The sequence below is a fragment of the Centrocercus urophasianus genome, unplaced genomic scaffold, assembly GCF_019232065.1.
Source record: "Centrocercus urophasianus isolate 14NV4802_14NV808 unplaced genomic scaffold, USGS_Curo_1.0 seq_1373, whole genome shotgun sequence".
Classification (NCBI taxonomy): domain Eukaryota; kingdom Metazoa; phylum Chordata; class Aves; order Galliformes; family Phasianidae; genus Centrocercus; species Centrocercus urophasianus.
The window spans coordinates 1-14,909 of NW_024884557.1; the positions used below are offsets into that span (position 1 = coordinate 1).

General features: G+C 38.2%; 1 protein-coding gene across 2 annotated transcripts; it reads right to left on the reverse strand.

Moving 5' to 3' along the window:
- Nucleotides 1-6,213: 6,213 nt before the first annotated feature.
- On the reverse strand, nucleotides 6,214-11,869 carry LOC122157445 (zona pellucida-binding protein 1-like). Of its 2 annotated transcripts, XM_042813095.1 has the most exons (4): nucleotides 11,544-11,869; nucleotides 9,076-9,149; nucleotides 7,568-7,658; nucleotides 6,214-6,802 (listed from the first exon to the last, which is right to left on the reverse strand). In XM_042813095.1, the coding sequence occupies exons 1-4, from the start codon at nucleotides 11,587-11,589 to the stop codon at nucleotides 6,762-6,764; spliced, it is 252 nt and encodes an 83-aa protein (XP_042669029.1). In that variant the 5' UTR covers nucleotides 11,590-11,869; the 3' UTR covers nucleotides 6,214-6,761. The 2 variants fall into 2 exon arrangements, 1 of the variants encoding a protein (XP_042669029.1); XR_006167907.1 differs by lacking the exon at nucleotides 9,076-9,149.
- Nucleotides 11,870-14,909: the final 3,040 nt, after the last annotated feature.

Consider the following 14,909-nt stretch of genomic DNA (forward strand, 5'->3'; position numbering starts at 1 on the left):
TACTCTCTTCACATATACTTGATGTGTGTAAATGGCTTCAGCTTTTACGGGTACACTTTTCTTGATGTTTACTCGAAAAGCAGACCGAGCAAGAAGACCCTTTACACCGAGACACAACTCTAAGGCCAACACCACAGTCATCACTAAAGATGTTTGTATTTCTTCATTTATTTTTTCTTTAAAACCCCGGAAGAACAGCTTCCAGGGGTTGTTATCTCATTAGAAGCAAGTTAGTTCCCCTTCCTTTCCTTCCTGTACACTAACTTTATAATCCAGCCGTTGCTACTAGTGACTTTGAAGGAAACATGCCTGGTTATTTTCTAGGTATAGCTGTAGGACACACAGACTGCATGCTCCACCATGAGAGGAAAACAAAGCAGTGAGACAGGCAAGGCACATCTTTTAGAAAGATAATGCTTCTATTTTGAAAAATCTGACCAACCCACAGGAAGGGAAAGAGCATTTGTCATGGTTTTATGATTTTTGGTCATCAGTATTCCACACCATAACATCATGTAATGCCATCCCAAAGCAACCCCAGCACACAGGCAAATGACCCCCAGAGTCAAACTCCCAGAAGATGATCGCACCAAGCAGCATGTGGGCCTTTGCAATGGGAGTTAGGGAGCTATTTCCATCCTGATACATAATGTTATTTTGCACAGATGTGCTTAAAACATAAACTTTCCTATTTATGGAATTAGAAAACGAAAAAACATGGAAATTAAAATTGTTTTTTTGTTTGTTTGGTTTTTGTTTTTTAAATAGCTAATATAGAATGCAGTTAGAGACCAGTCATCTTTAAGCATATTTAATCCCTAAGCAAAAAAACAGCTGCTGTGCTGGCCTGGTGTATTTTTCTAAATGTCATGGTTTGGCCAAGTAATGCATCTTTATCTAACTTTATAAAATACAAGTAAAGCCATCTGCATCACTTCCAGTGAACCAAATTAAAGAGAACACTGGCCGATCTACTGAGATATATTCTTTTGACAGCAGAAAAAAGAAACCAACATCAAAAAATACTGAAAAGGAAAATACAGACTTGGTGTCTCTCAACAGTCAATTTAGATGCTATTGGGAATTTTACATTTATTTATTAAGCAAGTAAAGTGCACATTAGTAAAGTGAAAAGCTCAGTTAAAAATAAGTAATTGCTACAGAATAATGCTAACTAATAGTGGGTTTTGTTTGTTGGGTAGATTGTCCTAAAGGTGGCATAGTTGAAGCCTACTTACTCACCTGTTTTTAGCTCCAATGCAGATGTGATTATGAGAGCTGCCACGAAAGTAAGCCTTCTATTTTATGATGTTGGCCCATGACATCAGAGATTGATGTTGGTGGTACTTCAATAGAAGTAGAACCTTCCCACCAGTATTCTGTTCCATTTTGTTGTCATGTGACAGATGGCAGCAGAGGGGCAGTCTGACAAAATGGCGCCTGACGTGGAAGTGTGGATGAAGCGAAGGGGTGTCACTGAATTCCTCCATACAGAACTAATGGCGCCCACTGACATTTGTTAATGCTTGCTGAATGTTTTCAGAGATCAAACACTGCGAGCACAGTGAGGTGGTGGATGGTGTATTTCAGCAGTGGTGACAGTGACATAAAAGACAAGCCACATTCTGGATAGTCACTGCAAAATGAAGAGCATCTCAATCAGCTCATCCTCACCGACCAGTAGATTATGACCAGGTAACTCTGCACTAAACTGAGTATCATCTTCAATACGCTGGAAGTGATGGTGGCAACAATGGCTTCTCACAAATGAATGCTCACAGAGGATAAGAATGAACACCATACACAAGTTTATAAGAACCAACTGAACCAATACAAGGCTGAAGGTGACAGTGTCCTGCATCGCACCGCAGGTGATGAGATGTGGTCACCACTATGAGCTTGAATCAAAATGCCAGTCCGTGGTGTGACAACCATGTGACTTCCCCATAGAAAAATAAGTTTAAGATGCAGCCCTCAGCAGGTACAGTGATGTGCATTCTACTTTGTGATAAGAAAGGGATGATCCTTCTGCATTTTCTGGAGCCAGTGGAAGCATCAACACAGACTGCTACATTGTGATACCGACTAAACTGAAGGCTTAAACTTCCAGTCAGGCAAGAGAAGATGACAACTTCTCTCTTGCAAGATGATAATGCCAGGCCCCATACCAGTTTGAAGCACAGAGCACATTGCCTCTCTTGGCTGAACTGTCCTACCACACCAACTGTAGTCTGAATTTTGCACCTTCTGACTTCCATCCGTTCAGGCTGATGAAAGATGAATGACATGGGCAACCAACAGTGCCATGATAGCAGTTGTGAAGCAGTGGGTCACCTCCACTGGTGAGGCATTCAGGCCTCATCACTGGCGAAAATGCTCAGCTAATGGTGGTGACTGTTGAAAAACTGTTTTGCAGCAGAGTGTTAGCTCCATCAAATAGTTTTACTGTGCTCTTTTTATCTGTTGTTACCTCAATGGAAATAAATAGGGTGCATTACTTTCAGAGTCACCTATGTATGTATCCTACATGAGGGGTTTTTCAACTTTGTAGGTGACTGTGTCTAGGAAAGCCGTATTTTGGGATACAGTGATAGCTCATTAATAATTTTGTATTTGAAGTCTGTTCCTTGAAAATCTATATTCTTCTCAGATGTTTATGTGTAAATGCATTGACATGAGTATGAGATTTCTGCTTCTACTTCTATTGCTTCTGCTTATTTCCCAGTTGAAGTAATGCCAAATTAATTCTTGGTTTGGCTTTGTCCATTTCTGTAGGAGCGTACTGTACATTAATTTGGCTTCAAACCTGTGTAAGTAGGTGCCTGAAGAGATAATATTCTAGATGGGTTCGGATAATTATAAAATTGCAGTTAGTGTGCAACAGTAATACTGATACTTATTTAAAAATCAAGAGGGAAGGGCAGTTATTCACCTAAATACTTATGCAAGATTTTAAAGGGAAAATGGGATAAGAAGGAAAGATGTGAGATATGAGACAGAGAAATTGAATGTTACAGCAGGAATGTTAGTAAAAGGAAAAACAGATCTACAGTGTCATAAAAGTGTTTTACAGGGATATTTTCAAAGCATATCTTAAGGACAGTAAATGGGAAATGTATTCAGACATAAACTGAAATCTATGAAATTCCATTTGGAAATGATAACAAAAAATTTAGTGTAAAAGGAGACTGATTATTGGAAGAGATTGCCCTGACAGGTTGCAGAGTCTCTCTGTCCATGAAGATGTTCAAATCCCTGAGTAGTGTGCTCTAGCTGTCCTTCTGGACAACACTGAAAATTGAAAGCCATGCTGAAAAGAAATTTAGTTAAGCTCTTAAGCTCCTCAGTACAAATTAAAAGATATGATGAAAGGTTCCCTCACTTTGGAAAACAATCTCATCTGTTTTCTTATCGTGTAATATGAACTGTACTGTCAAGATTTATAATATTTGATGTTACTTTTGATCGTAACTTCAGTATTTAAACTTGGATAGCTCCATAATGCTTAGGAGGCTTTGACAGATACAGGAAAAGTCCAAACGTATGCCATTTATCCGTTACAGACAAGTCAAAATTATGTACTAATTAGTCAGTAATAAAAAAGCATTTACATAATTATCAGCACAAAAGCTAGTGTTTAAAAACAATCAACCCTCAATTTACCAGAAATATTTGTTAATTAAGTTCATTTCCGGCTGTTAGCTAGTAGTGATCCTATTTCTGTAACACAGAACAGTTTCCTGCTTTTTAAAAATTTCTTGAATTCTAGGAAATATAAAGCATAAAAAAAGCTTTTGTTTAATAATATAATATGAAAATAACATAGTAACAAATAGGAAGTTAGTCCTGTTGAAGTAATTATTAAGAGTGCATCTATGGCAAATGCTAAGTTTGCCACCTAGATTTACCAATAATCTTGTTAATTTAGAACCTAGGAAGTTTACCTGCTTCATATTTATTTGGCAAAAAGGGGAAAATACCACCTATAATACTAAACATTCCAGTTCCAGCAAAATAGAGCACTGCTGCAGATTTTTAAAGTAGAGATTGTAACTAATTGCAAAGAGGTGAATTTATGAAAAGCTTTGAAATTAGGAATGCATGTATCAGTGCATAAAAAGTGGGGAAAACAGCAAACTTAAAGAAGATCTAAAATCATAAAATAAAAATAAATTTAACAAGCAATTAATTTTGACAATAGAAAAATAAGGAAACCCTTTTTCCTTGGCAATATACACAAAGAAATTTTTTTGTTTTGGCTCCAGCAATAGGAGAGCATACAGTTTAGATAAGACTGCAAGAGGAAATTAGAAGTCCAGTTTAATACTGTTAACAGAGATCAGGATTTCTTTCACATAATATATACATAATAAGCCACCTGTACTTGACTGCAATCAGTGAATGACAGAGGACATTTGCAAAGGTTCGTGTGAAGTGCTTTTGTTGATAATAGACGAAATCAAAGGCAAAACTTTGCAACACTTGTTTTACTTTTTCCTGAACGTCATAAAGGGGGTGCAAACTTTGTGGATTAAAATGAATTTTACTTATCAAGAGGACCAAAATATATCACTTCAGCACTCTGCTAATATGCATGTAAATACCTAGATAAGAAAGTCAATATTTTAATGTGTGTAATACCCCAATTAAAAGTACATCACTTTTATTATTCTCCTTCACAGTACAGATACGACGGTATTAATCCCTTTAATTGTTGGAATGGTTGGAAATTGCCAACCAGAGTGTTCTGGTTTTGATGTACAATAGAAAGGTAGACATACAAATGTAAAAATACTGCTTAATTTATATTTTTACTGCCTTAAAAAGCCTGCGTTCATTTCAGAGGATAATTCTCAAATTAATTTGCTACCCGTACTGTAGAAAGCTCTGTGTGCCTTTATTACTTGTTAGGTTGGGTTTTTTTACTAAAACAAACTCCATATCTTTGGAAAGTAATACTGCAAAATGTGCTTTCTCTTTAGCCACTGATTCTTCAAACTAATGCTAACTAATTTAGTGATTGGGAAATTATGAAGATAACGTAAGGATGTGCAGTACTCCAACCAAATGTAATGACTCCTCTCATTTGCGGTCCTTTTATTTCTTATTACCAAGTGAAAATAAGGACTGGATAGCCTTCAGACATTCTACGGATTACAGTTTAACAGAGTTGGATTTCCTAAGTACTAAATGTTTTTTTTTCTTAACGTGCTCTTTCTCAGCTATTTATTTTCAAGTGGCATTTGTAAAAAATAGCTGTTTTATATATTCTGCTTGTTATGCTGTTTATGCTGATGATCAACAAATAAGCAGTGTCATGTTTAAAAGTTACTTCTTAGAAGCAGTACAGTATTTCTAAGTCCTTTTTTTGAAAAGAAAACATGCAAAGATGAATGTTTTTAAACCCGAGGTTCATACTTGTGCTTTAAAACACAATTACACGCAAACCCCATTTTTCAGATGGCAAAGGGCTAAAAATGACCTACACACATCTAGCTCTCATGGTCATGCAGCTAACAGAGGGAATGTATAAATAGGATTTGAAACAGAATTCTGTTACAGAATACCAATTGAAATGAGGCTACTAATAAGTAATAACAAGGATTGCATTAAGCCATCGACTCACTAACTCTTGACACTTTTATGAAAGTAAAGAATGAGTGTCATAAAAATTGTCATGGTATTTTATGTTATTGTTTGCTTTCTTCAGGTAAAAGCATGTTAGCTGAAACTGCTGTCTTTAATGGTAGAACAGATGCACAACCTAAGAAGTTTTACATTATTTGAAGTTTCTGAAGTATTCCTATTATAGCTCACCTTGGAAGAAAGTTTTGTTCATGTTTTTGTACTTGGTGCTATATTGAGCTGTTCACTACAGTTCTCCTAACCAAAGACTGAACAGTCACGCAGATAAAAGCTGCTGTACAGAGTCCTTATGCTAATCTATGTCAACAGGAGATTACTGGAACAAACTACGCAAAACAGCTCCATCTTTTTTCTTCTTCTTTTGATTTAAATAGTTAATTATCTTCACTGCTCTTAATCTGGTGGGTAGTTACAAAGACCTTAAAAATGAAGTACACCTAAGTGATGCAAACTAGAACATACAGATGAATCATTATTTCTTAAAAACAAGTGTATCCTATTGACGTAACCAGAACAAACTGTACTCAGGTAAATATTTAAATAAAAACATTTATTAATATTACCAGGTTAAAATGCAGTAGATAGAAGTAACGCTCTGCAGAGGCCGTAAGCCAAAACATGACCGAAAAGACTGAACTTTTATTTCAATGAAGGCAATATCAGAAAGAGAAAATGGTAGGAATCTTCTAGGACATACAAAAGCTGTTGCTAACACATTTGCTGACACATAACAAGGAGTAACAGGTATAAACAAAATCAAGGGAAACCACAAAAATTTCTTAAAATAAAGCTTTCCAACGGTAAGGATTTTCAGTACTGAGTTCCATGTCCTCAGGAGTCTGTGAAGTCTAACCTTAGAGGTTGTTAAGATCATGCAGGATACATCTGTCAGTGAAAACTCTTATCTTGCTTTGAGGCAGAACAATGGACTGCTATACAGCAGAGGACTCTTTCGGCTATACTGCACATGATATGATGTTTAGGATTCTGGCAAAGATTAATTATACCAAGAGGTAAATGAAAGAGAAGAGTATATGTCTGAGAATACTGGCAGAAGGACATCTGCAGCCATGGGAAGTAGTAAGCAGACATGTTTCAGGACTGCTTCAGGTACTTCAGATGTGAAATCTTGCCTCCATATCTGCCAAAGATGCATCTGTTATCAACAGATAAGACAAAAGTTCTGTTCTGAATCAAAAAAGGAATATAAATTAGTTTAGAATGGACTAAGATACTGCAGGGTGGAAGACCAAAACAAAACAGCAGTCTTTAAAAAACAGATCATCCTAAAAGCTTTTCTAAACTTGATTTTCAAGTATTTTTTCTTGAAATAACGTGCACTGACACTTTGTATTGCAGTCAATGCACTGAATTCGGTGTACATCTTGTCCTTCCTGAAATTATGTCTTTCTCACAAAGACAAGAAATGGGAAAAAGCAACTGCATATGGAAACACTTTCTACGTCCTACAATTTTAGAATTGTCTCCTTCCGCTATCTATTTTCTCCAATATTTTAAATACTCATTTTTTAAAGTACAGTCCATTCTGTTAATAGTCTTTGATAAGTAATCCAGTGTTTCTTTCACCAATTCTAGCTCTGTAAAGAACTGTCTATGTAAAAAGCTTGACGACAGATGTATACTCTATGCATCTGACTCCTGACATTCCTTTGAGACTTCAGTCCCAGTATATAGAAATCATATCAATGACTTTTTTTCCAGGGGGAAATAAAATCTGACAAAGCCATTTAAACATAAATCAAAAAGATTTGTTGAAATAAAACCATTGTAACAGTATTTAATGCTTGTAAGATATAAGAATTTTGTCACTTACCACAACACTCTGGGCAGTCTGGATGCCTTACAGCATTCACTCCATATCCTGGGTAGCCACAATCAACCCACACCATTTGCAGTGTACCTTCAATGTAGTATATTTCAGGCCATGGTTCAGAACTTTTCTTCCTAATTTCCACCTCTTTCTCAAAGAATCTCTCTATGAGGTCCTTTGCCTAAATTGAAACAAATAAGTATTTTTTTTAGAATCAGTGATGCAGAGGTCAAAATAGAAGATAAGACCAAGGAACGTGGGTGTGAGTTGAGATTAAGAATTAAAGGATGTATTTCTAAATCTTTTGATTGTAGCAGGTAGGTGGAATAGAAACAGGAAGGTAATCTGATATTCTTTGATACGTTGTCTTAAATGTAGATAAACCTTGCTCACTTAATATCTCTAAATGTTCAGGATTATAGAAATACAACCATTTAAATTAATTCAGCTTTAAATAAACCTGGATTGTCGCATTAAACCTATCCTGCGTTGGATATCTGTAGCTCATCATTAGTTTTGCAAATTTCCCTCTTATACCAGTACTATTATTTAGGTCCAATTATATTTCACACTTTCCATCCATACTGAATATCTCTGTTCAATAAAAAGAAAATACTACACACACACAAAAGAAAATACACAAATTACAAAAATGGCAAAAACAAATGTGTTTATGCATTCTTATTTTGATCTTGTCTGCATGAAAATACCTTGACTACGAGCTTTCCCACAAATATATTTTTTTTTTTTTCCAATGGACAGTATGGAAACTGTTTAATGAGTACTGCATGTTTGTGACTCCCTTCCCACTCCAGTTGAATCCCAAAGCATGATTTATGTACCTGATATTTCTTGACAGTGGATGGATGTAAATAGCAGATGGTTCAGAACAGCATTAAAAAACAACACTATACTGAACAGAGAGCACATCTATAATCAACATACTGTGAGGAAGGTGCTTAGAGGTAGGCCACAAAAAAAAAACACTGAACACTGAAAACAACTGCCTTGAGCTTTCCTTTTTAAGCTCCTAAAGTACTTTAGTTCAGGTTGCACAGCAATACATTCATGATACACACTGTCCTAGGTGTTCCCCTCCTAGGGAAGAAGACATATCTTCCTCCTGTCCTTCCTTTCTCTTTTTCCTTCTCCTTTTAAGAATCTCTGAATCAAAGTTAACCTGATAAGCTAAGGTTCAACTTCTCTTTCTCTACTGTAAGAGCCAAAATCTTCAAGCAGCTACTATTTTAGTAGATCACAGAATCACTTTCTATCACAAGTGATGGAAAGGCATGCCATTGCAAAAATATGACCTTTAGTATTTGCAAGACTTGTCCAAAGCTTCCTGATTGTCTTGCTACTCTTCATATTCTTAAAGTACTTTCCTTAATGCAAACTGATAAGTGTGATCTGCCTTACCCATATGGGCAACAGAATATTGTCAATTTTAACTAAATTTTATATTTTTTATTAATTTAGAACCACTAAAGCTTTTATATTGGTTTATTTACTAACTAAACTATGTTTCATGTTGATATTTTACTATACGAGAGTAGCCTATTAGGTTAGTTGCAATTTCATTCCTCTGTCTACTTTACCTTGTATAATCTATGAGGTGCATCACAAGCACTTTGTGGACATGGTTTGTTGTTTTCTGTGTCTAAGCAAGTAACTGTAACAAAATACAATCTGTTTGCAGAGGAGCAAAGTCAATGAAATCAACATTTCTATTTACTTGTTTACAGATTCTAATCATTTCTGATGCAACTGTTTGGAATTTCACATTTCAGGTGGCTAACTTGCAACATTTTAAAAACATTAATTTGTCCTCCTATAGACATTACCACTATGTCTATTTAAGCATATTGCATGCACTTAAATATGTCATGGGAAATCATTTTTATTTGTAAATTCTGATGGCAAGGAAATATGTAATCCTGGATGCTTCGCAGACATATAGATATCCAAATCCTTTCAAAAAATAAAATAAAAGACAATACAATAAAATAAGCTACTGTCTATTTACCTGGATATCATTCTGGTTTTATAAATACAGATTTAGAAACAGTCACCCAGGGATCCTAACAGTTCAACCTTCTGATTGTTCAGACTGAAGGGACTCCAGTTTTCTCTCAAGAACAACTTCATCAACATCAATATCTTTAAAGATTTCCCAATTTCCCCCACTGATCTCTTCCTGTGCGCGCATCTCAGTCCCATGTACTCACACACTCAACCCCTTCCGTCCTCATAGGAACCTCTATGAGGTACTAAACCAAAGGAAAACTTTGAGAATGGATGCAAGAAAAAATGGTTACACTTTAGTAATCCATTTGCATGAGACCACATTCCTCATCACCTATGACTAGCATGATATGGTGAAGGCCTGAGACATGCTAACAAAGCTGCTGGCCTACTCTCCAGAACCAACACTTGATTAATCTGCCATAATAACATTATCTGTTATCATGTTAATTTCACTTCTCTTAAGCTTTACCTACCTGTCATGGAAGTAATTCTGAAACACCAAAAACTGCTTAGAAATAAAAAAAAAAACTGCTTAGAAAAAAAAAAAAAAAGACACCTCAAGGTGCTGAAGAATGTGTAGTTTACCATCGGGTTACATCAAAGTTTAAATCCACCTAAATCTCTAACTGGGGAACTTCTCCTTGATTGTAGAAAAGCTTCAAAGTATTGCTTAAACATTTTATGAAGTCTGCACATTGGCTAACTCTCATTTATGTCATCTCAACAAACTAGAATTAACCTAAACTAATGACCCTCTTCACGTCAGTGCTATCCACTACAAATACCATCTTTAGAGAAACACAACTAATAGTTTCACTGTTTTGGAAAGTGGAAAACAAAGTGCAATTGATATCCTTTGTTCAGAAGTGGGTATTTTAAAACTGCATGTGTTGATGTATAGTGACTAATGTAATTATACATATGAAAATATGAAATCTTGGAAAACATTAAGCTCAAGAAAACTTTAAATATGTTCTTATCCACATTCAGCTCAGCAACTGCAAACTAGATATCTCTTAATAACAAAGTTTTCAGGTGAACTACGTATATAGTGAGACTGCTTTACTTTCTATTTCAATCTTCTTTCATAGCATAATAGATCTAGAACCTTTTTTCAAATGGTCTGAATGTTTAGAAGGAATGCTCTCAAAAAAAGTAAAATAATATCTTCTTTGGACTGACACAGCATTAAGATTTCTGACTACCACAACTGATGCATTTAGTGAAAAGCTGTTAATAGAAACATTTTATGAAAATTAGTGTATGTTAAGGTGAAAATGTATTTGTAGTACATTAATCTTATGAGATAGTTTGAGATTATTTATGTATAAAAAGATTTGAATATCAGATATATCAGATATAATGTTTTGCAATTATTACAATATACAGTGGCACTCAGTAAGAACACTTAAATATCCCATAGCTTAGTGACTGACAAAACCACCTGGTTATTTGCTTTTAATCGCGATTGAAGGAAACTACAAATACCAAAGTCAACCCAGCATTTTTGTAAACCGGTTTTACCCACTTCTCCTTTATACTCCTTTTGTCTAAAAAATAAAAATTAAAAAAAAAAAAAGGAAAAATATTAAATATCCCTCTTTCACTGTTGCCACTTAACAGAAAGAACTGTACTGAGATTCATCTCATTTAACTCCAAACCACATCCATAGAGAGATTTATACATCTGTAATAGCTGACAAGAGGAAAGTCATCCAGGGAGTTATGGAATACAATGCATCAGTTTTCTTCCCATGATAGTGTGCAACAAGGAACATGATAAAGTTTTATGATGCAAAATAAAAAAAAATATTGATCTACGTACAACTGTAAAAAGTTCTGTTCTCTAATGAAATAATGTAAAAAACACACTTTTGAGTAGATCTTTTTGTTACGGGCAGCAGCTTCACATGCAATACCTTGAAGCATTTCTACAATCGGAGAAATTAAATACATATAATACTTTCAGCATATAAGCAGTAAGTTCAATTAGCCATAAAACATCTAACCATTCTCTACATCCAAGACAGATTATTACCTGAAAATGTAAAGAACGTTTTGTTCTGTAGGCCTCCTCTCTGCATTTTTACATGGTGGCATTCTGACTTAATTAATGAAACCTCACATGAAAGGTCAGCAGCGAGCTTGCTGAGTATCTGAAGCAACGCCTTCCCAAAAGAAGTGTTACGAAAACTATTGCAGGGGGCTGCATGGTACTGGACTGTCAGTTCATAGTAATACTGAGGATCAGAATAAGCTGCAGGAAAAAATGCAAATGATGATGAGGAAAACGCATGAAAAAATGAGTTACATATTTGCAAATAAAATTGTCACTTTAAATTCTTAACTTATAAACAAAATTAATTTGTTGTTAATTTTTAATGATAAAATAATGTGTTCTGGACTGGTCAGAAACACGTAGGAAAGTCCATATTCTTAATTATATCCATAGGTTACTTTATGTTTATTACTGGCTGTGTTGTTTGGTTTTTTTAAAACAGTGAAGTATAGAAGAAGCATCAAGAATATGAAAGCTAAGAAGCATGTTAGAAAATATCCTGTAGCATGTGGTGAAGTATTTCAACTCACACATTACCTTCAGTTATAGTAGTGTATTTTACTCTTCTTACTCAACTACCACAAACAAGTATTTTAAAGGATGTAAAAACTGAATAGAAATTCCTTCTCTATCAATGTAAGTACCTGAACGTGTTATCATACAGACATGAAATTCACATTTAAGGAAGAACCAGCTATTTAAACTTTACTGCAGGGCTACAGGCACACTTGGGCATCTTTTACAAATATAATGTACCATGAAATGCATGGGTTTAGTTACTTCATGACAACCACTCTACTTACCCAAAGCTTGCTATCAGCTTGATATTAATAGAATGCTACATTGAAAACAGAAGTAGAAGAATGAAGAACAGGGGTTATGGTGTGGGTAGAAACATAGAAATAAGGAGGGAGATTTGCAGAGAAGAAAAATGAAGGAATAGAAACCAAACCAGCCAAAAGAAAGAAAAAAAAAAAATAAAACAAACAAAAAAACCCTAACAGAATCATAGAACAGCCTGGATTGGAAGGAACTTTAAATATGTAGTTCCAAGCCTCCTGCCATAGGCAGGGACACATTCCACTGTACCAGGTTGCCCAGGGCCCCATCCAACCTAGCTTTGAAACACTTCCAGGGATGGGATATCCACAGCTTCTCTGGGCAACCTGTTTCAGTGCCTCACCACCCTCACACCTCATGCCTCAATACAACATCCAAATGTTTCTTGAACACCTCCAGGGATGGTGACTCCACCATCTCCCTGGGCAGCCCATTCCAGCACCGTAACGGAGGAACGGGTGCTGTACTTCTTCCAAACACCAACTGTGGAGCCTGGTGAGAAGACGCATTTCAAGCAGATATTTCACACAAACTAAAAAAGAAAACAAAACAAAACAAAAACAAAAAACCAATCCACCACACATTGACCAGCAGCTGCCTGAAAAATGACATCACAAACAGCTAGCTATTGCATATCCCAGCTTGCAGACAGAACCTGTAGATCAAAAAAGTCGGGACAGCTTAGTCATCTCAGCATCCCAGTGAAACCAAGGCGGCAGATACCTGAAGCCACTTGGCCATTCCGGCAGTAACAAAGTATTCCGACCGCCTCTAAAAGCACTCGCCTCCCCTGCCACTGACCCACACCCACCCAGCGCCTGCCGCCTCCCTTAATGCTGCCCTACACTCTGACCTCGGCTCTAAAGTATTACTTTAGAGGGGCTGCGCTGGGAAATAAACATCACTCCAACAGCAGGGAAGGAAAAAAAAAGAAAGACTCAAAATAAAAAGCAATCTGTCTCCAGTCCTTTTCCCTCATCCCACTGTCCCAAGGAAGGAACCTTAAAGCCCGCTGCGGGAGGCGGGAGGCGGGCCCGACCCGGCGGCAGGTAGTGCCGGCCGCCCCGCCTGCCCGCCCCTCACACAGAGCGGGAGGCGCTGTTGCCTCACGGAGCAGCTGCGGCGCGGCAGCAGCGAGCGGCTCTGCGCAGCCGCAACCGTTCTGTCGGCGGTGCTGAACTGAGAAGGCGTAATGCGAATAGCGCCATAGAATCCCACAGAGCTGCTTGCAGGCTCCCAGTGACAGCGGCAGCCGCTGGCAGCTCTAATCATGTGCGCTAACACCTGTAAAAGAAAAAAGAGGCAACGCGTGAATACAGAAGAAAAAGCAGACCTCTTCCACAGAGGAGAGAGTACAGCTGCACACAAAGCTCCTAAACAAGAAAATACATTCCTTTCCCCATACACTACATGAGCAGGCTGCTGTATTACCACAGAGATCCACAGAGAACTGTGCAATCGTGGAAGTTGGAGAAGACCTCTACTCTTCTGGAAAGGACCATCAAGTCCAGCTGTCAAACCATCACCACCATGCCCACTGAGTGCGTTGCCAATTCCAACTCAAAGTTGCTCAGCTATTTGTCTCCATGCATCTCCCAGGTAGCAGCCCTGGGAGTGGACACACAGGGGAGGGATGCTGTCCAGAGAGACCTGGACAGGGTTCAGAAGTGGGCCCATGCCGACCAACCTCATGAATTTCAGCAACACCAAGGCCAAGGCCCTGCACCTGCTTCAGTGCAATCCCGAGCACGGATAACGGCGTGCTGGAGAATGGGTTGAGAGCAGCCCTGGGGACAAGCATTTGGGAGCGTCCTTTGATGATTCACCATCAGCCAGCAGTATGTGCTTGCAGCCAAGAAGGCCAACCGTATCCTGGGCTGCATCAAGAGAAACGTGATCAGCAGGTCGAGGGAGGTGGGTCTGCACCACTGCTCTGCTCTCGGGAGACCCCACTTGGGGTACTGCGCCCAGCTCAGGAGCCCCAAACACAAGAAGGACTCCAAGCTGTTGGAGTGGGTCCAGAGGAGGGCCACAGAGATTATCAGAGTGCCAGAGCACCTCCCCTATAAGGACAGAGCTGGGGCTCTTCAGCCTGGAGCAGAGAAGGCTCCAAGGAGACCTGCTAGCTCCCTTAGTGCCTCATAAGGCAGGGATTCCAAGTGGGGGGGCTGATTTGCACGACACAACGCAGGAAAGGCTTGCGGCGCTTGTATCAGTGTCACCCCCTAATATTGCTTCTTTTCTGCACTGCTCTAAAGCACCGTAGTACGCCCTAGAAAAATTTTTCTTTCCCGCACCCTTCAAATTACCATCGGGGGGAGAACGTTCGGTTCGTCTTCCGGATCTACCGGACCAGCATCAGGCGACGTAAGCGGGCCGGAGGGCGGCAGCGCCACGGCGAGCGTCGAGGGCGGGGCGCGATTTCTCTTCTCCCCGGCTGGCAGCGGGGTCGGAGCTACGGCTCGGGTCCGGGCAGGGGCTGCTTTCGGCACCGAGGGGCAGCGG